This window comes from Symphalangus syndactylus, chromosome 19, assembly GCF_028878055.3.
Source record: "Symphalangus syndactylus isolate Jambi chromosome 19, NHGRI_mSymSyn1-v2.1_pri, whole genome shotgun sequence".
NCBI classification, from domain to species: domain Eukaryota; kingdom Metazoa; phylum Chordata; class Mammalia; order Primates; family Hylobatidae; genus Symphalangus; species Symphalangus syndactylus.
Window position 1 is genome coordinate 80,732,054 of NC_072434.2, and position 26,506 is coordinate 80,758,559.

Consider the following 26,506-nt stretch of genomic DNA (forward strand, 5'->3'; position numbering starts at 1 on the left):
CAGTGAGCCGAGATTGCGCCACTGCACTCCAGCCTGGGCAACAGAGCGAGACTCCGTCTCAAAAAAAAAAAAAAAAAAAAAGAAAATTAAAGACAAAAGCCACATGATTATTGATAGATGCAGAAAAAACATAACAAAATTCAACATCCTTTCATGATAAAAACTACCCCCAAAAAATAAGGTATGGAAAAAATGTACCCCAGCATAATAAAGGTCATATACCCACAGCTAACATCATACTCAGTGGTGAAAACTGAAAAGCTTTTCCTCTAAGATTACAAACAAGACAAGAATGCCCATGCTCGCCACTTCTATTCAACATAGTATTGGAAGTTCTAGGCAGAGCAATAAGGCAAGAAAAAGAAATAAAAGACATCTATATAGAAAAAGAAATGAAAATGTCTGTTTGCTGATGACATGATCTCATAGACAGAAAACTTTAAAGACTCCACCGAAAAATCTAGTAATAAACTGGTGATAAATTCTGCAAAGCTGCAGGTTACAAAGTCAGCATACAAAAGTCCATGGCATTTCTATACACTAACAATGAACAATCCCCCCCAAAATGAGAAAACAATCATATTTACAATAACATCAAGAAATGAAATAGTTGTAACTTTAACCAAGGAGGTGAAAGATCTACGCACTAAAAACTAAAACGCTAATGAAAGAAACTGAAGACATAAATAAGTGGAAAGATATCCCATATTCACTGATTGGAAGAATTAAATTGTTAAAATGTCCATATCACCTAAAGTGATCTACAGATTCAATATAATTCCTATCAAAATTCCTGTATCATTTCTTTACAGATATATAAAAAACAATCCGGCCAGGCACAGCAGCTCACATCTGTAATCCCAGCACTTTAGGAAGCAGAGGTAGGAGGGTAAGTTGAGGTCAGCACAAGGTTTTCAAGGCTACAGTGAGCTATGATTGTGCCACTGCATTCCAGCCCAGGCAACAGAGCAAGACTCTGCCTCAAAAAAAAAAAAAAACAAAAACAAACAAAAAAAGAACAATCCTAAAATTTGTATGGAACCAGAAATGACTCTGAATAGCCAAAGGAATCATGAGCAAAAAATCCAAAGGTGGACTCACTGCACACTGTGATTTCAAAATATATTACAAGCTACTGTAATCAAAACAGCATGGTACTGGCATAAAAATAGACACATCAACCAATGGAACAAGTTAGGAAGCCCAGAAATAAACCTAAGAATCCCAAGTATGGTATGGTCAATTGATTTTTGACAAAAATGCCAAGAACACACAACAGGGAAAGGATAGTCTCTTTGATAAAGTGTTGGGAAAACTGGATATTCACATTCACAGGAATGAAGCTGGATCCTTACCTCATACAAAAATGCTCTTTCCCCAGATATCCACATTGCTTGCCTTCTCACACTCTTTAGGTCTTCCTGAAATGGCATCTTTTCAGTCTTTTTTTATTTGTTTGTTTTTTTGAGACAGGGTCTCACTCTGTCGCCCAGGCTGGAGTGCAGTGGTGCAATCTCAGTTCACCACAACCTCTGCCTCCCAGGCTCAAGTGATTCTCCTGCCTCAGCCTCCCAAGTAGCTAGGATTACAGTTGCATGTCATTACTGCCTGACTAATTTTTTTTTGTATTTTTAGTAGAGATGGGGTTTCACCATGTTGGCCAGGCTGGTCTTGAACTCCTGACCTCAAACGATCCACTAGCCTCAGCCTCCCAAAGTGCTGGGATTACGAGTGTGAGCCACCATGCCGAGCCCTGCTGTTTTAAGCTGCTAAATTTAAAGCTAATTTTTTGATTCAGCAACAGAGATACACAGTGCAAGGAGTGGACTGTGGTAGACACTGTAACATACTACTCAGATCACCCTTCAAGAATAAAGGGGTTATAATTACCTCAGTTGTGGAAATGTTGCAGTTAGACAACCTCGGGTGGAAAGAACCACCATACCCAAGATTGGATCCTTATTTCCTCTGGTGGCCTTCATCCAATGACCAACTGATGGAGAGATATAAAGGCCTAGACCTCTCACCCCAAATGGGGACGACTAACTCGGAAGGGTTATTCCATCTTAAGAATTCCCCACAGGCTTACCTGAGGTTTCCACTGAGGCTGCATCACAGCCTGACATCTCCCTTTGCCCAATCCTGATTCCCTGCCTTCCCCAAACTGCTGGTCCCAAGAATAGTCCCTAACTAAGCTCTTGTACACTTATCACTGTCTCAGCATATGCTTCCCAGAGAACCTAACCTGTGACAACTTGTCTAGCTCCAGGAAAATAAACAAAAACTTCAGTTTTTTGTTTTTTTTTTTTTTGAGATGAAGTCTTGCTCTGTCACCCAGCCTGGAGTGCAGTGGCATGATCTCGGCTCACAGCAACCTCCACCTCCCAGGTTCAAAAGATTCTCCCACCTCAGCCTCCCAAGTAGCTGGGATTACAAGCATACTCCACCACACCTGGCTAATTTTTTGTATTTTTAGTAGAGATTGGGTTTCACCAGGTTGGCCAGGCGGGTCTCGAACTCCTGACCTCAAGTGATCCATCCACCTCGGCTCCCAAAGTGCTGGGATTACAGGTGTGATCCACTGCACCAGGCCAAAATTCAGTATTTTTATTAGGATCACATTAAATTTACATATTAACTAGGAGGAGAATTAAAATTGTTAGGCTACAAAGGATATCTTTCCATTTGTTCAAATCTACTTTTGTGTCTTTCAAGAATGTTTTAAAGCTTTCCTCCTTTAGGTTTTGCATACTTCTTGATGTACTTATTCCTATGTATCTTATCTGTTTTATCGCTAATATATTTTTTGTTTTATTTTGTTTGCTTTTTTTTTTTTTTTTTTTTGAGTCAGTAGTATCGCTATGTTGCCTAGGTTTGTCTCGACCTCCTGGGCTCAAGCGATACTTCCAGCTAAGTCTCCCAAGTAGCTGGGACTACAGGCATGCACCACCATGCCTGGCTTCATTGCTAATGTAAATGGTAGTTTCCTTTCTGTTATAACTTCTAAATGGTTATTATTTACATTTATGAGGATATTGATTCTTTGTATATCAAGTTTATGGCTTGCTATATTAATATATGTTTTATTCTTTTGCACTTTTTACATATAACTTTTTTCATGTTATCTATTTTTTTTTATTTTTGAGACAGAGTCTCACTGTCACCCAGGCTAGAGTGCAGTGGCGTGATCTTAGTTCACTGCAACCTCTACCTCCTGGGTTGAAGCAATTCTCATGCCTCTGCCTGCTTCCCAACCAGTAGCTGGGATTACAGGCACACGCCACCATGCCCAGCTAGTTTTTTGTATTTTTAGTGGAGACAGGGTTTTGCCATGTTGACCAGGCTAGTCTCGAACTCCTGGCCTCAACTGAGCCACTTGCCTCAGCCTCCCAACGTGCCAGGATTACAGGCAGAAGCCACCATGCCCAGACAACTTTTTTCATTTATAAATGGAAACAGTTATACCTATTCCTTTAAAATCTGTATGCCTCTCCATTGTCACTTATTAGTAGGAGGTAAATAATGTGTACACATGGGCATAGAATGTGGAGTAGTAGTCACTGGAGACTCAGAAGGGTGGGGTGGGCCAGGCATGGTGGCTCATGCATATCATCCTAGCACTTTTGAGAGGCCAAGGTGGGCAGATCACTTGAGATCAGGAGTTCAAGACCAACCTGGCCAACATGGTGAAACCCATCTCTACTATAAATATAAAAATTAGCCAGACATGGTGGCACACACCTGTAGTCCCAGCTACTTGGGAGACCTGAGGCAGGAGAATCACTTGAACCCAGGAGGTGGAGATTGCAGTGAGTCAAGATCACACCACAGCACTCCAGCTTGGGCAACAAAGGTGAGACTGTCTCCAAAAAAAAGAAGGGTGGGAGCGGAGTAAGGGATGAGATATTTTATAAGGGGTACAATGCACACTCTTCGGGTGATGGTTCCATTAAAAGCCCAGGCTTCACCACTAGGCAATATATCGATGTAACAAAACTGCACTTGTACCCCTTAAATTTATACAAAAAAAAAGTAAAATAAAATTTTATGGCTCTAGTTATTTTTTTTTCTTCTTTTTTTTTTTTTTTAAATCAGAGCCATCACACTGGATAGTTGTTTTTTTCTTATTTGACTGTGCTGGGTAGTATATCCAACAGTTAATGGAGATAGTGGGTATCCTTGCCTTGGTTCCTGACCTAAGTGAGAATTCCTCTAGTGTTTCCCCATATGCAAGACATGTTAGCTATGCTGATGTTAGGACTGAAATCATCATGTTAAGAAATATACATCATTCTTATTAAAAATCAAGAGCACATATTGAATTTTGTTGATGATCAACATCAGTGCAAGAATCATCCTTGCATTCTTGGAATAAAATCTATTTGGTCATGATTTTACATATATGTATATTTGCGCTTGTATATGTGCACTCAAAACTTAGGCATCATCCTTGATTTCATTTCTATCATCATACTTCACACTCAATTCACCAGAAAAGCTTGCTGGTGTTACCTTTTGTGTACAACCCTAATTTGATCATTTTCTACATTTTTCAGCCCTAGCATTCTATTGCAAATCTGTATTGTTTTTATATGAACTAACGCAACAGTCTCCTAAATGGTTCCTCTATTTCTTGTCTTCTACCCTTACAGTCTTTTTTGCACAAAAATCCCTTCAGTAGTTTCTTATCCTGCTTAAAATAAAATCCAGCATCCTTACATGGTCAATACGATCCTACTGTTTTTTAAATCTGGTGACTACCTATATTTCCAACTCTCCCTCTCATTCACTTTCCTCCAGCTATACCAGCTTTCGGCCTATTCAACACACCAAGTTTATTTCTATCTCAAGACCATTTACTTGGTATTCTACATCTTTTCCCTGGAATGTTCTTTCCCCAAACCTTCTCATGGCTCTTTCACATTAGGTAGGACTTTGCTCAAATGTTACATTAGCATAAATACCTTGTTTTCCCAAATGCTTTCTTTAATGTAGGGCTACCTACCTCTCCCACCCTCCAATTCCCCAATATTCATTCTCTCCTACTTTACTTTTCTCCATAGAACTTACCTTATAAGCATCTGAAATTATATTTTATTGTTTACTTGTTTATTGTTTGTCTCATCAGAACAGTTTTGTCTTATTCACTACTATATCCATAGTACCTGACACAAACTAATCATTCAATAAATATTTAGTGCATAAAGGAATGGAATAAGAAGTAAACAAGAGAAGTTAGAAATACCAGCTACAGCAGCCAACTGCCCAACTGCATAAAGGCGGACTGTTACCTCCACCTGTATTCCTTGCTTGCTGAATCATGTGTTTAAAATTAACCTCTTTTTGGCTGGGCATGGTGGCTCATGCCTGTAATCCCAGCACTTTGGGAGGCCAAGGTGGGTGGATCACCTGAGATCAGGAGTTGCGGACCAACCTGGCCAACATGGTGAAACCCCGTATCTACTAAAAATATAAAAATTAGCTGGGTGTAGTGGTGTGGGCCTGTAGTCCCAGCTACTCAGGAGGCTGAGGCAGGAGAATTACTTGAACCTGGGAGGGTGAGGTTGCAGTGAACCACAGTGTACCACTGCACTCCAGCCTGGGCAACAGAGCAAGACTCTGTCTCAAAAAAAAAAAATTAAAATTAAAAAACATAATAATAAATTAACCTCTTCTCTTAGCTTTTTCTTTTTAAAGCTTTCCTTTCTTTTGCCACTGTGGTAGGTAGAGTATATTGAGTAGAGTATATTCCTTTTTATTTCTTTTATAGGCTGACAGAACAAAAAGAGGAGTAGGTATCACCCAAATATCCTAGAGTTAGAGCTGAATGCATTAACTAGATCATGGCATTAACCCTCCTCTGTGAGAGGGTATGAGCATGTTTTGGTTTCATATGGAATAATTTCACTGTGTTGATCAGAACATTTTTAAACTGCATGTGTAAGAGGAAGAATGATATTGTTGAGTAGCCAAGAGTCACATTGTCACTTTTGCCTATCCAACTTCCATTATTCCTTCTTTTGTAACAGTCCCTCATTTCCCTTTGGGAAACAATGACTCCACTTTTACTCATGCAAATGGGACTGTTAACCAAAGTGTCCTTCCTTCTTTTGGTCCAAGGGGTCATATGACCCTACCTGGACAGAAATACAACTCTTGCATAAAGTTTGGAAAATATGGGAAAATAGTTAACTTGATACAAAATCCCAGTGGTTCCTTAAAGAAAATTTTGGTAATTAGTTCCAGCTTTAGTTTTATCTTTTCTGAAGTATGCTTCCTCAGCTTGTCTTTCAATTTTGTTAGCTACTTCATATCTTTTCTTAATAAAACTTCTGTTTTGTTTGTTAGCCAACAAAAATACCCTACCTGGAATACCTAAACTATTACTTCTTCATTTGAAAAATGTGACTAATATTGAGAAAATTTTTGTGTGAAGATTAAATGAGACATTCATTCAAACATTCAAATATTTGAGTACTTCTACTGACCAAGCCTGCTAGGGATAGAGAAACAGAAGATACAAACCCAAAGTGAAGGAGTGAAAGAGTGAGGGACATAACATTATGTAGAGATGTGAACTGGACCTCTTGTGAAGAGATGATTTTTGATACAAGAAACACTTCCCCCATTGTATTACATTGAGCCATATGAAACTGGCATGTTCAACCATTTTTGAAATATAAAAGTAAATATTTCATATAGTTCAATGTTATGGTAGAAAAGAAATAAGAGAAAGCAGCTACAAATGCACTTAGATTTATAGATTTAGTGGTGGGAATTTAAAGAAGCACCTGTCTCTCCAATCACTTCCCGGCCTTTTGGCTAAGATCAAGTGAAGTATCTGTTAATACCTGATATGTCCTCTATCCGAGAACAATATATTAAATGGATTTTTGGAGTAGGGAGATGGAATAGGAGCCTGCTCCATCCACTCCTCACATCGACCTGGTATTGCAGTACTTCCAGGAACCGTGCACCCCTCCGGAAAAAAAAAAAAAAAAAAAAAAAAAAAAAAAAAAAAAAAAAAAAAAAAAAAGCACATGTCTTATTCGTATGTAAAATGCCTAGAGTAACAGACACTCAATAGTTTATTTAGGTATAGATTACTCTTTGAAATAAATTCATGAAATATGCTTTCCTAAAGGATTTTTTACAGAGGAGAAACATACATAACCTTTTTTGGATATTCCTGGTGCTGATAAGAGAGATGTGTTCCCAAATCTTTAATTCTCTTATTTGTTATCTTTCTGCACAAGATACTAGCTTTTTTTTAAGCCTCAAAAATATTTAATTTGACCCGCCTAGCCAACATGGTGAAACCTCGTCTCTACTAAAAATACAAAAATTAGCCAGGCGTGGTGGTGGGCGCCTGTAATACCAGCTACTCGGGAGGCTGAGGCAGAATTGCTTGAACCCGGGAGGCGGAGGTTGCAGTGAGCTGAAATCACACTACTGCACTCCAGCCTGGGCGACAGAGCGAGACTCCACCTAAAAAAAAACAAAATTTAATTTAGCTGACTTAAGCCTAGGAAACAAATATACATATATATATAGAGAGAGAGAGATCACTTGAGGCCAGGAATTCGAGATCAGCCTGGACGAACATGGCAAGACCCCGTCTCTAAAAAAAGCAAAAACAAAAACATACCTATATTATTAAATAATAAAATATATATATATTTAGGCCAGGCACAGTGACTCACACCTGTAATCCCAGCGCTTTGGGAGGTCGAGGCAGGTGGATCACCTGAGGTCAGGAGTTTGAGACCAGCCTGGCCAATATGGCGAAACCCCGTCCGTCTCTACTAAAAATACAAAAACTAGCCGGGTATGGTGGCGGGCGCCTGTAATCCCAGCTACTCAGAAGGCTGAGGCAGAAGAATCGCCTGAAGCGAGAAGGCGGAGGTTGCAGTGAGCTGAGATTGTGCCACTGCACTCCAGCCTGGGTGACAGAGCAAGACTTCATCTCAAAAATAGTAAGAATAATAAAAAATAAAATAAAATGTTGTTCTAAAATTTAAAACACTGTTCTTTTGAATATTGCCTTACTGCTATATTTAAAGATTGCTGCTGCCTTTAAACTATCACCAGTTATTTTGTAAAGGTCTAGAGTAGACTATTACTAGATTTAAGAACCAATTCTGGAACATTACTATTGGTAGTGGTCTACTTGAAGCCTCAGCCTGTTTTGCCAGCCCTCTCAGAAAGAGATCCAACAAAGATGCTGCTGTGGTCCTTTCCACTGCTAACAATGCTAGCACACTGCCATCAGCAGAACTCAAAGGCTGAGTAGGTGTGTCCAGATGGCAGAACTATGTTATAAGAGAGGCTGACAAAATAAGTCTGTGGCATTTTCAGCTTCTGTAGAGAGAGTAGTCTCTGCCTAAAAACCAAAACTGAAAAATGAGGAACTCCCCATACAAAGGAAGGGGGCTAAGATTTGTACTGTTTAAAAAGATCAATAGGTTTTCACTACGATACATAACAAATTCAATGATGAAAGATATACACAGGATGCTGAGAGGAACTGAAATGGGCTTTCAAAAGGATCATAAAGGTCACATATAAACCTTTGATATCAACAGAATAAAAAATTACAACCTTACCTTGTAATAACGAAAATAGTCTCTCTCTTGCAATTTTTTTATTTTGGGGAAGATTTTGTAGGTATTGAAGTTATCAATGCTGTCAATATCACACAAGCAATCATCCAGAACTCCAGTGACCTAGAATTTATATAATTTAAAATATGTAAACTACTGATGTTTCAACCTTAACAAATCTACACTATTATATAAAAATGTGATTTGTTCATTCAACTTAGCCAGTACTTGCTGATTAAGATACAACATTAAAGCAGTCAACTTACTTTTTACTGTGGTCCATGAAATAAAAAACAATAGAAAGATCAGCTATACCCATTTGGAAGAACATTTTTCTTTAGCACTTGGAGAATATTGAATTCTCCTTCCTCTACTTAAACATATATGAAATCCAAGTGGCCACTGGAATACCAAAGCAATATCTTCCCAAACTAACCTAGAAGTTACAGACTGTAATAATACTGCTATAGTAACCCATGGTCTTTTATCTTTCCTTCAGGTGGCCATTTATGGAACACTTACATGATAGGCGCAGCATAAAGAGCTTCACATTATCTCATTTCCTCTTTAAAAGTATTCCATGAATGAGGTATTATAACCTTCATATTATATATAAGGAAATTAAGGTTTAGCAGCCTTATCGTAATTTTTCCAAAGTAGAAATGAAACTTATTCCCAATCTATCAGACTTTAAAATCATGATCTTAACCACTATTCAAAGATTATTTGCTAATCCAAGAAGAGAAATTGGTATTTTCAAAGTGAATTTAGAGTCCCGAAATTCCATAAAACAATCTTCGGCTAAATTAAAAATGGAACTTATTGACTGATATGCACAACCTGGATTTATCTTCCAGGAATTATCCTGAATGAAAAAGCCAAGCCAAAAGGTTACACACTATATGATTCCATTTACAGAACACTTTTTAAATGAAAAAATTTTAGAAATGGAAAGCATATTTGTTGCCAGGGATTAGGGACTGGGGTAGCGGATGGACGGTGGGGTAGGTAGGGTAGGAAGGAAACAGTGTGGTTATAAAAGGGCAACAGAAGGAATATTTGTGGTGACAAAACTGTTCAGTATTTTGACTGTGATGGTAAATACATGAACCTATGTATGTGATAAAATTATATGGAACTAATACATACACACACAAACAAAACAAGTAAAACTGGGAGAATCTGAACAAGATCAGTAGATTCTATCACTGTCAATGTCCCAATTATAACACTGTACTACATGTTTACAGGATGTTAGCATTGGGATAAATAGATAAAGAGTATATGAGATTTCTGTGTTATTTCTTGCAACCGCATATGAGCTTACAACTAAAATTTTCAAAAAACAAAAAATGGGTCTCAGCCTGTTAAAGGTTATTTATATGGTCCATAGGAGGAATATATGCAAGTAATGATCAGAAATTGGAAACCAGTCCTTGCAAGCTGTTTCATTCTCATTCTCTCTCCCTAGGAGTATAAATGTGTCCCCAGACTCCCTTCAACAGAGTTAGGGCTATATTATCTTGAGATAAGTGATCATTATCAAGAATTTTGGCTCTAGAGTTACATTTACTTTGCTGTCCGACTCACTAGGATCCTGTCACTAACTCCCAAATTTCATTCCATTGCTCTCACTTACTACTTACAAGACTGCGAGTTCTATTTTTTCCTTCCTCCCCAGCCAGTCTGAAATATGTTTGTAAAGACTTCAAATGTTAGCCCCTAAATAGGAAAAAAATACAAACCAAAAAGCTCTCTAGGTTTTAAAAATATTTTATCTAGTGATTGTTCTTTATATATATATATATATATATATATATATATAATTAAATAACAAAATAAATACTGCCAGTATCCTTTAAGCTCCTCTTTAATTACATCTACCTCCCTCTCCCTAAAGGTAGAAATAAATCTTGGTTTTGTTGTGTTATCAATTTTTCCTTTTCTGGTAATGCATCCCTAAACAATATGCTTGAGTTTTTTTGTTCTTATAAATTTTTCTTAAATTGTTGACTTTTAGTTTATAAAGCACCATATTTTACTTCTTTAAAACATTTTAATTGTGGTAGGGGATGGGTTAACAAAGTTGCCAGGTACATATTTGTAACCTTTAAAAGACTACTGAGACAGAAACCTGTGTATCACCAAAAGCTTTTTAAATACTGCCAGTATCATATTAAAAAGTAAAACAAAAAAACAGATGTTGGCAAAGATGTGGAAAAAAGGGAATGCTTATACACTGTTAGAGGGAGTGTAAATTAGTTCAACACCTATGAAAAACAATATGGAGATTTATCAAAGAACTAAAAGTAGAACCATCATTTGACCCAGCAATCCCACTACGGGACATCTATCTACCCAAAGGAAATCATTATATCAAAAAGACACCTGCATTGAACGTTTATCATGGCACTATTCACAGTAGTGAAGTCATGCAATCATCACATAGTCAAGTGCCCATCAACGGTGGATGGAATAAAGAAAATGTGGTCCATGTACACCACGGAATACTAAGTAGCCATTTAAAAAAAATGAAATCATGTCCTTTGCAGCAACATGGATGCAGCTGGAGGCCATTATCCTAAGTGAATTAATACAAAAGCAGAAAATCAAATACTGCATGTTCTCACTTGTAAGTGGGAGCTAACACTGAGTATATGTGAACATAAGGAAGGAAACAACACTGCGGACCCCAAAAGGTGAGGAGAGAGCGGGACAAGAGCTGAAAAATTCCCTATACCCATGTAACAAACCTGCACATGTACCCCCTGAATCTTAGGAAAAAAATAAAAAATAAAAATAAACACTGCCAGTATCCTTTAAGCTCCTCTTTAATTACATCTACCTCCCTCTCCCTAAAGGTAGAAGTAAATCTTGTTTTTGTTATCAATTTTTCCTTTTCTGGTAATGCATCCCTAAACAATATGCTTGAGGTTTTTCCCCCCATTTCTGAACTTTAATATTAATGGAATCTAATCTGTGAATTTTTCTGTGATGTGCCTCTTTTGCTAACACTTTATTATGGCATCTATGATGATGAGGTTTGTAGTACCTCATTCATTTTCCCTGTTGCAAGTGTTACATTTTATTAGAATATCATAATTTATCCATTCTACTCTTGATGCATACGGTAGACAGAATGCCCCACCCCCAAGATGTCCCTAATTCCTGAAATAAGCAAATATATTATTTTTGCATGGCAAAGGGGACTTCAAAGATGTGATTAATTTAAGGATCTTGAGGTAGAAAGAGTATACTGGATTATTCAGGTGAGACGAGTGTAGTTACAAAGTTCTTCATGAGAGAGGAAGGCGGGAGTGTCAGAGTCAGAGAGAGACTAGAAGATGCTACACTGCTGGCTCTGAAGATGAAGGAATAAAGAGGTCATAAGCCAAAAATCATGACAATATCTAGAAGCTTGAAAAGGAGCCTCCAGAAAGAAATGCAACCTTGCTGACATCTTGATTTTAACCCTGTAAATCCCATTTTCAGAATTCTGGCCCCCAGAATTACAGCATAATAAATTTATGTTGTTTTTAAGTCATTAAATTTGTGGCAATTTGTCACAACAGCAATAGAAAATTACCACAATCCATATTTAGATTGTTTTCAGATTTGGCTAAAGAACATTGCTACACAAATGTTTCTGGACACATATCCTGGTGTAAAAACACATGCAAGAGTTTCTCCAGGTTGGGCCAGGCACAATGACTCACACGTGTAATCTTAGCACTTTGGGAGGTGGACACAGGAGAACTGAGTCCAGCCTGGGCAACATGGCAAAACCCTGTCTCTACAAAAGTACAAAAATTAGCCAGTTCTGGTGGTGAGCATCTGTAGTCCCAGCTACTCAAGAGGCTGAGGTGGGAGGATCACCTGAACCCAGGGGGTCGAGGCTGCAGTGAGCCAAAATCACACCACTGCACTCCAGCTTGGGGAAAAGAGCCAGACCTTGTCTCAAAAGAAAAAAAAAAAAAGAGTTTCTCCAGGTTATATGCTTAGGAATGGAACCGCTGAAAGTATATGTTCAGCTTTTTCAGAAAATGGCAAAGTGATTTCCAAAACAGTTGTACCAATTTACCAGCCCCCCAACAATGAATGGGAGTTACTGTTGAGCCATATCCTCATGAATTTTTTTTTTTTTTTTTGAGACAGAGTCTCACTCTGTCACCCAAGCAAGAGTGCAGGGTCACAATCTTGGCTCACTGAAACCTCCACCTCCCGGGTTCAAGTGATTCTCGTGACTCAGCCTCCCGAGTAGCTGGGACTACAGGCACATGCCACCATGCCCAGCTAATTTTTGTATTTTTAGTAGAGACAGGGTTTCACCATGTTGGCCAGGCTGGTCTCAAACTCCTGGCCTCCAGTAATCCGCCTGCCTTGGCCTCCCAAAGTGCTGGGATTACAGGTGTGAGCCACTGTGCCAGCCCATATCCTCACCAATACTTAATATTAATCTATGCTTTAATTTTTGCCAATCTAGTTAGCATGAAAGGTTATCTTTTTTCTTATTTGCACTAATAAGGTACAATGTTGATATGTTTTATGACACATTTATATTTCTTCTTGTGTAAAATGTCTATTTATATCTTTGATTCACTTTTCTGTTAGGTTATCTTCTTCATACTCATCTGCAGAAATCAATACTGCTTCTTCCCTATTCTATTATATTCTTTTAGAACTCCAATTAGACATATTAGACATTCTCACTCTATTCTCCAGGTATCTTAAGTTCTCTTTAATATTTATTATCCCATTGTCTCTTTAGATTTCATTCTGAATAATTTATTTACATCTATCTTCCATTCACTTATTCATTAATTCAGCCTATTTACTGAGGCCCAACATAAGATCTGCACTGCTTTAAGTGCTGGGGATATAAAATTAGAAGAAAAAAAAAACAGACAAGAATCTCTGCCCTCAAGGAGTTTACATTCTCATAGGGAAAAGGGGGTGCAAAATGAATGAACAAAGTACAGAATGTCAGAGGGTAATAAAGTGATATAGAAGAAAACTAGGGACTGGAAACAGACTGCAGAACTGGGGCTGCTAACCATTTAAAATAGGACAGTTACAGAAGGTGTCATGAAATTTTGGCAAGGAGCAAGACACGCAGGTATCTGGGGGGACAGCATTCCAGGCACTGGGAGTGACTGCAGAGATCCTAATGCAGTAAGCTTGCCCAGTGTTTTTGAGGAATAAGGAGGACTATGCAATAGGCAAGAAGGAGAATTAGACCACTATTAAGATTTTAGCTTTTACTGAATCTGAGTTATTTTCTCACACCAACCAATTCTCCAACTCTGAGACCAACTGGGTGGTGTCCAACAATTCAATTCTGACACTATCCACCATCAGTGCAGACCCACAAATTAAGGGCTGAGTCCCACAAGATGGCCACTCCTGACACAAATCTCAGGTCCTGAGCCACTTGTTCTTCTGACTGGCTGTCAATTAGGGGTTCCTAGCACTTCCACTGCAGGTTTGATAATTTGCCAGAATGGCTTACAGAGCTCAGAAAGACACTTTATTTACAGTTACCAATTACTATAAAGGATACAACTCAGTAACAACCAAATGGGAGAGATGCATTGGGCAAGCTACTAAGGCAGAGCGATGTGCAGAGCCTCCGTGCCCTCTCTCAACATGCCACCCTCCCAATAAGTTAATGTATTCCCCAAACCAGAAGCTCATCAAACCTAGTTGTTCAAGAGTTCTTACAGAGCTAGATCTCCAGCACCCACCTCTCCCCTTCCTGCAGATTGGTGGGGCTAAAAGTTTCAACTTTCTAATCACTTGGGTCTTTGTGGTGACCAGCCCCCAATCCTGAGGCTATGTAGGGTCCCTGTCTTAAGTCATTTCATTACTATAAACATGAGTGTGATTGAAAGGGGCTCATTATGAGTAACAAAAGGCACGCCTATGACACAAGAAAATCCAAGGGTTTTAAAGGGCTCTATGTCAGGAATCAGAAATAAAGACCAAATATATTTTTGGATGACACCATGTGAGACAGCCAATGGGGAGTTTTAAGCAAAGGGTGACAGGAATTTGGTGAGGATAGAAGGTTTCTCTTTTATATTGGTATGGCCAGGGACATTTAAGACAAGAGACATGTCAGATAAAGTGACACTTTAGCAGAAATCTAACAGAGTGAATCATATGAATACACGAGAAAAGTGTGTGCTAGGTAGAAGAAACAGTACAAAGGCTTTCAGGCAAGAATGTATCTGCCATGTTTAAGAACAACAGGGAGGCCAATTTGGCTGGAGCTTATGTATAATGGGGGGAAGACTGTGGAAAAATTAGATTTGGGGGAAAAGATCAGAAATGTGGTTTCTATATCAAGTTTGCAATATCTATTAATCATTCAAGTGGAGATGTTGAAAAAGAAGTTGGATACATAGATCTAAAGCTGAGAATCCTAGTCTTGGAGACTAATACTGAGAGTCCACTGTACATTTGGTATTTAAAGCTAAGAGACCAGAAGAGATGACTAAGATAAAGAGAAGAAAGAGTACAAGATTTGAACCCTGAGGTTCAAATGATTAGCGGTCAAGGGCAGGGGAAGAACAAAGAAAGAATGCTGACAGACTGGTCCACTAGACAGGAAGACAATCAGAAAAGTTTAGTATCCAGGATGTCAGAATAAAAATTATTTTAAGGAGTGAGTGATGAGTTGTGAAAAAATGCCGCCAATAGGTAAAGCTGAGGTTTAAGAACAAACCATTAGCCTTAGCAACAAGGAGGACATTGGTGACCTTGCCAAGAGCAGTTTCAGAGGTGTGGTAGGAGCAAAAGTCTGATTAGAATGGGCTGAAAAATAGAAGAACCAGCATAGGAAGAATAAATTAAATCTAACTCTTGAATTTTCTAGAGGGAACAGAAAAAATAGGCAAAGGCAGAAGGAATATGTGGATCAAAAGATAACTTTAAAACAGTAGAATTAGCAGCGTGTTTTATGATGTATAGTCTGGCTTTATCTCTTCACCCAAATCTCATGTCAGATTATAACACCCAGTGTTGGGGAGGGGCCTGGTGGGAGGTGTTTGAATCATGGGGGCGGACTTCCCCCTTGCTGTTCTCCTGATAGTGAGTTCTCATGAGATCTAGTTGTTTAAAAGTGTGCAGCACTTGCCCGATTGTAAGTTTCCTGAGGCCTCCCCAGCCATGCTTCCTGTACAGCTGTGAGTCAATTAAATCTCTTTTCTTTAAAAATTACCCAGTCTCAGGTAGTTCTTCATAGCAATACAAGAATGGACTAAGCCAGGCACAGTGGCTCATGCCTGTAATCCCAGCACTTTGGGAGGCCAAGGCAGGCAGATCACTTGAGGTCAGGAATTTGAGACCAGCCTGGCCAACATGGCAAAACCCCATCTCTACTAAAAATACAAAAATTAGCTGGGCATTGTGGCAGGAGCTTGTAATCCCAGCTATTTGGGAGGCTGAGGCATAAGAACGGCTTGAGCCTGGGAGACAGAGGTTGCAGTGAGCTGAGATTGAGCCACTGCTCTCCAGCCTGGGTGACAGAGCGAGACTCTACTCCAGGAAAAAAAAAAAAAAAAAAAAGAATGGACTAATACATGATGACAGTAAAATTCCATTTGAGAAGGAAAAACTGATGATCCAGGAAAGAAAGAGAAGATTACTGGAGCCATGTCCGTGAGTGGGAAAGAAGGAATGAGACCTAACCTACAAGTGAAGGGACTGCCTTTGATAAAAGCACACAGTTCATCAATGGTAACCAACAGGAAGTCAAAATCTGTGGGTACAGAGACTAGTAAATGGATAGATGTGGGTTACTCTATGGAATTTCTCTTCTGATTGCTCCAATTTTAGTAAGGTATGAACTGAGAGTAAGGATAGATGAAAAGGTGATGGAGGATTAAGGAGAAAGAAAAAAGACATGAAATGGTTGTCTAATTCAATAATCATTTCTTCAGCTGGATATGATCAGCTATTTAATCCATCCATTGAGTTTTAAATTTCAGTTCTAGAACTTCTAATTCATTATTATTAAAATCTTTTGGCCACTCTTTAAAATCTTTTTTCCCTTTTATACTTCGTTTCTTTTTATTTGAACACATTAAACATAGTGATATTAAATTATCTATCTGATAATTTCAGAACCTAAGGTCATTATGTGTTTGTTTCTGTTGTCTGTGTCTAATATCTGATTCATGGTGCCCTGTTTCCTTGTGTGTTTTGTGATATTTTACTGCTAGCTGTTTATTCTCCTTGGCACTTTATCTTCAATAATTTTTCAAGGTTTGAGATGAAAACAAATTCCTCCAGAGGTGATGGATATTTGCTTTTATTGGTAACCCGGGGCATACAAATTTGAGACTGCTATGAATCTTCCCAGAATATTTGGCTTGCAAACCTGTGTGAGGACTGCCTCATGGTTACAAATTCTCAAAGTTTCTTCCCTGCTTCTCCCAGCAAGTTCTTTTATTCCCCTTACTTAGAATGGGTTTCATTTCTCATTTATCCTTATACTGAGGATGTAATTGTTTGAAGTCCAGGCTCCAAACAGCTACATCCTCAATATAAGGGTAAACGAGAAATGAATTATGGTGGAGCCTCCTATTAGTTTCCTCTCACTGGGCAGACACAGGGTTATTTCTTGCCCACTCCACTCCATGCAACTGTTAAAGTAGCTCAAGATCTTTAGGGTTTAGGAGAAGCCCTCAGAGTAATGGACTGGTATAGCACTATTTGAGTTCTAAGTTTCTGGCTTTTCATATATTGAGGGGCTCTGTGTATTCCTCAATTTTATGCCACCTCAGAAATGCATTTAGAAAAACTTACATATATCTAATTGAAATTACTTTTTAAAGGAAGATTGTTATATCACTTGTATGCACTATGCCTTTAGTTTCCAGTGCTTTACCAAAGTATATTTACATTTCATTTATACAATAATGGGGCATGAGATATACAAACGCGTATCATTTTGTGTGCTCAAAAATATTTTTCTGCTTTTATTTTGGAAGGAGATAACATTTAAAATATGTATCTCCTTAAATGACTTTGATTTCTTGTGAACAGAGGTAGTTTTCAAAAATTCTAGTTCTTCCCTTTATCAGTTTTCTACCAATTTATTATATGGATGAAGTCAAAGAACTGGCTGAATTCCACTTTATGATTTTCCTATTTTCCTTCTCCTTTTCTATACTAGAGAGAACTGAAAATACCAACATACTGATAGACCAGAAAGGGTTCCACATTAGGGCTCCACCGTAAAGTCACTCACTCAATTAAGACATTTAAGTTCTTTGAACTTCAATTACCTCAATGGTCCCACTTCGGAGAGATGTATCAAATAAAATGAGATAATGTACGTGTAACCATGTTATAGATTAAAGTACTATCTAAAAGATGATCAGGCCAGGCACGGTGGCTCACGCCTGTAATCCTAGCACTTTGGGAAGCCAAGGCGGGTGGATTACCTGAGGTCAGGAGTTCGAGACCAGCCTGGCCAACATGGTGAAACTCCATCTCTAATAAAAAATACAAAATTAGCCGGGTGTGGTGGCACACACCTGTAGTCCCAGTTACTCAGGAGGCTGAGACAGAAGAATCACTTGAACCCAGGAGGTGGAGGCTGCAGTGAGCCAAGATGGTGCCACCGCACTCCAGTCTGGGTGACACAGAGCGAGACTCCATCTCAAAAAAAACAAAACAAAAAACAGCACAGTAGAAAGTACTGCTGGCGGCCTGGGCACAGTGGCTCACGCCTATAATCCCAGCACTTTGGGAGGCCGAGGCAGGCGGATCACCTTAGGTCAGGAGTTCAAGACCAGCCTGGCCAACATGGCAAAACCCTGTCTCTACTTAAAAAAACAAACAAACAAACAAAAGAAACACACACACACACAAATTAGCCAGGCGCGGTGGCAAGCACCTGTAATCCCAGCTACTTGGGAAGCTGAGGCAGAGAGAATTGCTTGAACCCGTGGGGCAGAGGTTGCAGTGAGCCAACACATGCCATTGCACTCCAGCCTGGCCAACACAGTGAGACACTATCTCAAAAAAAAAAAAAAAAAAAGAAAAGAAAGAAAGTACTGCTGGCAACAAAAACCAAATATATTCACTCGGAAGACTGTTTGGCACAATGCTACTTCAAATATTCACAAATCTTTAACTGTCGAACTATATTTATATTCATTTGGACATAATGGAATTAAAAGTACAGGGGCAGGCCAGGCACAGTGGCTCACACCTGTAATCCCAGCACCTGGGACGCCAAAGTAAGAGGATCGCTGGAGGCCAGGAGTTGAAGATCAGCCTAACAACATAGTAAGTCCCCAACTCTACACGAGGATTTTAAAAATACAGATGAAATTATAAAACATTAATTACACATAATTAGTGGTAAACGAAAAAAATCTAAAATGAAGTTTCTAGACAGATAAGCATAAATATGTGCTATATAAAAAGAGAAAATGGGAAATCTCACTTCAGAAAAATATCTAATTGTAAATTTCACTCAGAAACACTCAACTAGTGACTAGAAAATAATTTTGCCAAAGACAATTTGGAAAATTTACTTTCGTAAGTCTGCCCAGATTACCACTATCTATTCCATCTCAGTGTTTTCCAAGTGAGGTCAAGCGGTAGTCAAAAGATAACTTTGCTACAGTTACTGTACTTGCAATGTTTGTTTAAAATGCTGATATCTGGGCCACATTCCAGATCCAATCAATACATCTGGAGGTAGGGCCAGAGAATCTGCATTTTAACATGTTCCCCAATACCAAAAGTTTGCCCCTTTTATTTTTATGGTTCAAACACAGACACAAACGGACTATTCAGGCACTCTGGGATTTAGTGCAGGGCACCATAAAACCATGAAATAAAGTGACTGAACTCAGAAAAATATGTTTTCACGGTTACACTCACAGTCACCTTCAATTTTTCTTAGATGAGCACTAATTGCCTCAAATGACATCGCCCCTCATTATCAGGCCACCTGAGACCTTCGTTTTATTTTTTTGGCCCTTAGCAGTGCTGCCACCTTGCAGCAGGTGCAGACAACAGGCAGCAGCACCTGGCAATCAATTCAAATTCTACTGAATAGAAGCAAACACCTCTCTGAAGGCGAAAGGATCTGGTCAGCTAAGCCTCAGATTTCTAGCACACTGAGAACACTTGCAATCATCGCTTCACATCAACAACCAGCCAGCACCTCACGACTGCCAGAGCCAGAGCCTCCATCCATGAGCCACAACGCCAGACTCATACCCCCCACCCAGTCTCGTATTGGGACTTACCTGGCGATGCCACTTGGCAGACACAGCTCAGCTGGGTAAAAATAAAGCAATCTTGAGCAAGGGAAGGTGCTCGAGGAAGGGTAAAAGCCCAGAAAGCTCTAGTCCGACAGTTCGAGCGAAGTCTTGTCCCCTCCCAATCCCCTGCGCCTGGCGGGGCCTCGGGGGTCTGCGGGGAGTGCCCCCTACTCTCAGTCTCCCTCCCTCGCTAACTCCTGAAGGGAAGGACGTCACCGTTTCTCTGGGCCCTCGCTCCCTTCTCAAGACAGCCCAGGTGGTTCATGCCCGTCCCATCTCCCGCCACACTCCCAGCCGCTTAAAACATCCGAGAGGAAAAAACGAAAACAGCTCGGGGGGACCGTCACCATCTTCCTCTTTTGACTGCCATTACCGGAGTGTCGCCGTCCCCCCACCCTGCGGGCGGTTCGCAGATGTTTCCCGCACTGGACGGTCAGGTCTCTGCTCCCCGGGTTTTCTGCTCTCCAGAAATCACCTCTTTTCTGGCCCGGCCAGGCCCGGCCCTCCCCGCGTCACAGCCGCGGCCCGTGTGTAGTGGCCGCGGGTGTTCGGCCGGGGGTTCCTGGCCCGCCATCACTCGGGCTTACCTGCGCCTCGACGACGCTCCGGAGGAAGCTCAGGGTGACCAGCAGCTGCACCGCGGCCGCTGCCCCGTGCCCAGCGCCTGCCCGGCGGACCCCTTGGCTCATGCTGACCTCTCCCCACGCCGCGGCCAGCTGGGCCCCTCGGGGCCGGGAAACGGCGGGAGGCCCAGGCGACGACCCAAGAGAACGGTTCCCAGCGGCCAAGCGACTCCAGGGTCAGAGGTCTGCACTCCGGTCCGGAGGCAGGCGACTCTTCCCCTAACACCCGACAGCTGCGAGTGAGGCAGGAAAGGCGAGCGCCCCCACTTCATCTCCCAGGCGGCCCCGCCCCCGGCTCGCTTGGCTCCTCGGCCACGCCCCCCGAGCGCGGGGCCTTGTGGGAGTTGTGGTCCTGGGCGGTCGCCTAGGCGCCGCGGCAGGAAGGCGGAGCCGCTGAACAGGAGGACTCGAAACTACAACTGCGAAGGCCGCCCCGCCTCCCCGAGGCCTCGGGCTCCACGGCAGCCAATGAGGCGGGACCACGCGGGCCTCCAAAACTCCGGGAGGTGCGGGCGGGGAAAGCGGGGCGACCTCTTCTCCGGGAAACCAGGCTGAGGACCTCTCTGGGTCGGTCCCTGCTGTCGCTCCCGGAGTCCTCGCAGCCGCCAGGCTCCAGGATTCACCCAGTACGCGGGCGAGTTAGGAACGAACGGTGCGGGATCTTTGACTTTCGGTCTGAAGCGTGTTCTCTGTCTCATTCATTTTTCTGTAGCCTCACATCTGCTGTGGGTGCCTATGTAAGCTACCTGTGACTTGTAGAGGGGCTTCGGCTCTTTTTTAATTTCATGCACCCTAGATGTGGATGTCATCTCCTGCCCCGCCCCAGCCCGACTCCTAGGTTGACACGTGCGAGTATAACGCATGCTAAAGAATGAAGACAAACCCAAAGGCTTATGATGAAATATGGGGATGGGGTGTAACAAAAAAACTTAAGAGTTACATAGATTGGGCGCAGATCCCAACTCTAAAACATTCTAGCTAGTTATTGGGCCTTAATTCCCACCTCATGTCTTGTTCTACTGCTACATAAGATTAGATACAGAAAGAGCTGAGTATAGTGCCTAGCACCTAGGAAGCACTCAATAAATGGTAACTGCTATTAGTTTTATTAATGTCTTTGATTTCTACAAAACAATCCATGTCCCTTGTGTTTATGTAGCATGTATTAGTTTCTCATTGATGCTGTAAGAAACTATCACACATTTAGTTGCATACAACAAAAGAAATGCATTACTTTATAGTACTGGAGATCAGGAGTCCAAAATGGACCTGTAGGGCTGTGTTCCTTTTGGAGGCTCTCTGGGACAATGTGTTTCCTTACCTTTTCCAGCTTCCGGAGGCCACCTGCATTCCTTACCTCATGACCTCACATTATGGTCACATCTCCTTCACTCTCTCTGCTTCCCTCGTCACATGCCTTCTCTTGTGACCCTAACTCTTCTGTCTCTCTTGTATAAGGACCTTTGTGATTACATTGGTTACAGACCATCCTATCGCAAAATCCTTAATCACACCTGCAAAGTCCCTTTTGCCATGTAGGATAACATATTCACAGGTTCCAGAGATTAGGATGAGGATTTATAAATAGAGGGTCATTAATCAGCCTACCACATAGTGGTTTATACCTTTCAGAACCAGCAGAGCATTAAACCAAATGCAGGGTCCTGGGGTGGCTGACTGCATAGGTCACGTGCCCATGAAGCCAGCCCTGCCTGTCCTTTTCCTCTCCAGCAACTCTTTCCCTTCTGCCTCCAAACTGTCCAGATCTTCCCTAGCTTAAAAGCAAAAAAAAATTGGCTGGGCATGGTGGCTCACACCTGTAATCCCAGCACTTTGGGAGGCTGAGGCGAGCAGATCACCTAAGGTTGGGAGTTCGAGACCAGCCTGACCAACAAGGAGAAACCCTGTCTCTACTAAAAATACAAAATTAGCCGGGCAAGGTAGCACGTGCCTGTAATCTCAGCTACTTGGGAGGCTGAGACAGGAGAATCGCTTGAACTCGGGGGGCGGAGGTTGTGGTGAGCTGAGATCACGCCATTGCACTCCAGCCTGGGCAACAAGAGCGAAACTCTGTCTCAAAAAAAAAAAAAAAAATTGTTGCTTGATTTTTCCAGCTATTCTTCCATGTCTCCTTTTCTCTTCCAAACCTATACTTCCTATGTGCTCACTGCCTTCTTCCCTTCATATAAGTGTGCTTTTGATACGACAAACTTTTTATCAAGTTTGGTAGACTTTTTAAAAGATTCCATGTCTGTGCTGTATTTGAGGTTGTCAATAACACATACTTCCTGGAATTTTGTTATGCAAAACTTCTTTTTTAAATTGTGGGTTATAAATTTTCCTATTATAAAATCTCGGGTTCTTTAAGGAATCTCTAGTACCTGGATATCAAAGGCAGAATTCATGGCTTTCCAGAGGCTTGAAATATTTGTTATTAAAGAACAAAGGAAGAAAGTGGGTTCGGGGGTGGAGTGAAAAAAAGAAAAAGAGAGAGAGACAAAGTGGACAGGGAACTTTAATGCAGACAGGGGTCAGATAGCTTTTGTCCTTAGTTACCTAATCCAGAAAGTCACAGCAACAAACCTCCCCGTTTGCTTTTGTTTTCAGCTCAGAAGACTTACACATAACTTCTAGGGACAAATGAGATTTTTCTTGGTGAATGAAATTGGAAATAGCAGGTGTTTGTCATGAGATATGGGCATACCAAGACTCACTTAGAGTGGTGTCTGTCATGATCTGTTTTAGTGTTCACTGTTAAGAGTGGTATGACGGGGTTGTTCCTTTGTGAACAGGCAGCCCCCCTCTTTGTTCTCTCATTCTGGCTGATTTACCTCTGCTTTCCCTAAAATCAGCTACACTGAAACCAGCATAGTGAGAGGCCCTGGGGATGTGCTATCACCCATGCTTCCTGCAGATGATGTTCAGTTAGAACCTTCCCATTCCTAAGGCTGTGGTTAGAAGTTGAAACAGGAAGAAAGTGCATACACTAAACCCCTTTGATTGCACGCCACAAAAATCAGCTCTAGCTCTAATTTTTTTTGAAATAGCAAATGAAAAAAATGTCAAATTGCTTACAGTACTGAGGCAGATTTCACCACAAACCTCTAGAAAGGTAAGTCCATCAGGACAGAATTCAGGGACTCTAAATTAGAGTACAACTCATGATTGAACAGTCTCTTCTAGGGCATTGCCATTATACTTATCAATTCCCATCGCTTTTAGTCTTCTGTCCCTCCTATCAAAATTCACATTCTTTCTGGAGGTTAGCTTGCAGGTAGAATGTGAGCACCTTGATTCACAGTCCTACAGACCACAAGAAATGAGCCAGAGGTAGTTGCACAAACTACTACTTTCTGTTTCTTTTCTTCCTTTTTTTTTTTTTGAAACGGAGTTTCACTCTGTCGCCCAGGCTGGATTAGCTGGGATTACAAAAGTGTGTCACCACACCTGGCTAATTTTTGTATTTTTAGAAGAGATGGGGTTTCACCATGTTGGCCAGGCTGGCCTCAAACAACTTTCTATTTTTAATAGAGGGGAAAGGGATGCTGGTCAGACAAAGGCAACAGATGTCTCCTTCAGGATGCTGAGTTTTTATTGAGTACTCCATTCGAAATCACTTCCTTTACCTCAGCTTGTATTCACACATTCATTAAATTATCACAGATGTCTTTCCACGCCCCCCGCAAGTGGATATATTTTTATTCAGCCATTTAGTTTACAACATGAGGTAAAAGGAAAAAGTTCTCCTTGACCAGTATTTTACACAGTTGTAGTGTAAAACATTTTGGACTTCACGGATTTATAAGGGATTACATTTCTGAAAAGTTAGGATCAGGTTAAACAAGTTTTTTTTCTCGAGACGGAGTCTTGCCCTGTCACCCAGGCTGGAGTGCAATGGCGCAATCTTGGCTAACTGCAACCTCCGCCTCCTGGGTTCAAGCGATTCTCCTTCCTCAGCCTCCCGAGTAGCTGGGATTATAAGCACGCGCCACCATGCCCAGCTAATTTGTTGTATTTTTAGTAGAGATGGGGTTTCACCATGCTGGCGAGGCTGGCGTCAAACTCCTGACCTCGTGATCCACCCACCTCGAACAAGTTTTAACCCTGAATTTTCCAGGTGACTCTTCCCTTCCAATAGTAACAAGCTCTAGTTAGTTACATAAGTTTCTTCAAGGCCAAGTTTTATCACTGTTGCTGATATCCTTAGAGCTGAAGCACTGCTATTTCAATCAGTATCCACTAATTCCACTTCAGAAACGAACTTTGTATTTAGTGGAATTTTGGCATCAGGCTGCCCTTTCTTTCCATAAGCCCATTCTGCTTCACTGTTCAATCGAGTCTTTTCTCCTTTACCCAGTCAACAGTGCTTCATCCCATCCTGTGATAACTTTGCCTACTGTGACCTTAAAACTGTAAGACTTGGTGTTTTTCTCTTTTGAACTTGTTTGAATGTTAGTATCAAAAACAGTCCCATCTTGTAGTGTTCCTGTATACCAGCCGTGAACAACATCTCCCCATCTCCCAAAAAGGAGAGACGTTATTCACTGCTGTTCATCTCCTTTTTTTTTTTGCGGGGGGGATGGAGTTTCACTTTTTGTTGCCCAGGCTGGAGTGCAGTGGCGCGATCTCAGCTCACCACAACCTCCGCCTCCCGAGTTCAAGCGATTCTCCTGCCTCAGCCTCCCGAGTAGCTGGGATTACAGGCATGTGCTACCTTGCTCGGTAAATTTTGTATTTTTAGTAGAGACAGGGTTTCTCTGTTGGTCAGGCTGGTCTTGAACTCCTGACCTCAGGTGATCCGCCTGCCTCAGCCTCCCAAAGTGCTGGGATTACAGGCATAAGCAAATGCGCGTGGCCTTATCTCGGGTTTTTAGAACAGATTTTGCATATTTTGATGGACCCTCAGCCAGAGTCTCTCCAGACTTTGGGTTTATTTGGGTGTATCTTCATTAAGCTTCACATTTTTCACTTGCAAACACTTACAGTATTGATACCCTTGAAACACTCAGTTTCAAAAAGATGGTTATAGGCTGTAACCAAATGGTCCTTGTTAGCTGTCTTGCCCACATTTTTAATGTTTCCTAATAATTTATGTTTTGCAAGAAATGAATCTGAATTGTGGTCCTGCAGAAACTTGATAAAGTCCCCCTTGGGCAGGTGCTTACTGTGCAGCTGCTCCAGGGTTCATGCCTGCAGTGGAACAGCCACTGCCATCTTCCCCCGCTGCCTGTGCCTCACTGAGCCAGCCAGCCACAGTTCCTGCAGATGTCTTGATTGTGGTACACCAAAAAGCACACGTCAGGACACTGGCTGACCAGAAATGGCAACAGTATGCCTATTGTAGCTTATGTAATTTATGATTTACTATCACCACCGAGGTTAGATGAACCTAGTTACCTGGAAGCGACTTACACGAAAACTGACCACATTTTTTGAATGGAAGAATTTATGAGCCTCTTATATTTCCTAATCTGAGATGGATCAGGGCTAGCTATGTCAATCAGTGCAATTCCTTCATTGTAAGCAATCATAATATATAATTGACTTGGCCAAGATCAATTATGACAGTGGGTCGCAGAGGTGTCGGAGAGAGATAATACAGTCATGGGTTCTTAGTCTTTGTTTCTGGTTAAGCCACTAAAGCCTATTAAGTTTAGCCTCAAGCGGCTTCCTTACATATTTAATTTCAGCCTAAAGGAGTTCGAGACCATCCTGGCCAACATAGTGAAACCCTGTCTCTACTAAAAATACAAAAAAATTAGCAAGGCGTGGTGGCGGGCGCCTGTAGTCCCAGCTACTCGGGAGGCTGAGGCAGGAGAATGGCGTGAACCCGGGAGGTGGAGCTTGCAGTGAGCCGAGATGGTGCCACTGCACTCCAGCCTGGGAGACAGAGCCAGACTCTGTCTCCAAAAAAAAAAAAAAAAAAAAGGTCTTTCTATACGTCTTTCTATACATCATGAACTATAACAACTGGAGGTATAAACCAACA

At 41.1% G+C, this 26,506-nt stretch overlaps 1 protein-coding gene and 2 pseudogenes across 3 annotated transcripts in view; 1 reads left to right on the forward strand and 2 right to left on the reverse strand.

Moving 5' to 3' along the window:
• The window catches only part of ERO1B (endoplasmic reticulum oxidoreductase 1 beta), a 66,979-nt gene extending 46,169 nt beyond the window's left edge, over positions 1 to 20,810 (reverse strand). For 2 of the 3 annotated variants that reach the window (XM_055234432.2, XM_055234431.2), the window contains exons 1-2: positions 20,482 to 20,810; positions 8,607 to 8,726 (exon numbers count right to left, since the gene is read on the reverse strand). In XM_055234432.2, the coding sequence (XP_055090407.1) occupies positions 8,607 to 8,726; positions 20,482 to 20,583 (222 nt within the window). In that variant the 5' untranslated portion in view covers positions 20,584 to 20,810. Of the gene's footprint in view, positions 1 to 1,355; positions 7,317 to 8,606; positions 8,727 to 20,481 lie in introns of those variants that run through there. The other variant, XM_063613451.1, reaches the window with a different exon arrangement.
• LOC129458998 (uncharacterized) lies at positions 6,803 to 6,982 on the forward strand (annotated as a pseudogene).
• A 3,873-nt stretch (positions 20,811 to 24,683) lies between the features above and the next one.
• Positions 24,684 to 26,214, reverse strand: LOC129458525 (peptidyl-prolyl cis-trans isomerase FKBP3-like; annotated as a pseudogene).
• Positions 26,215 to 26,506: the final 292 nt, after the last annotated feature.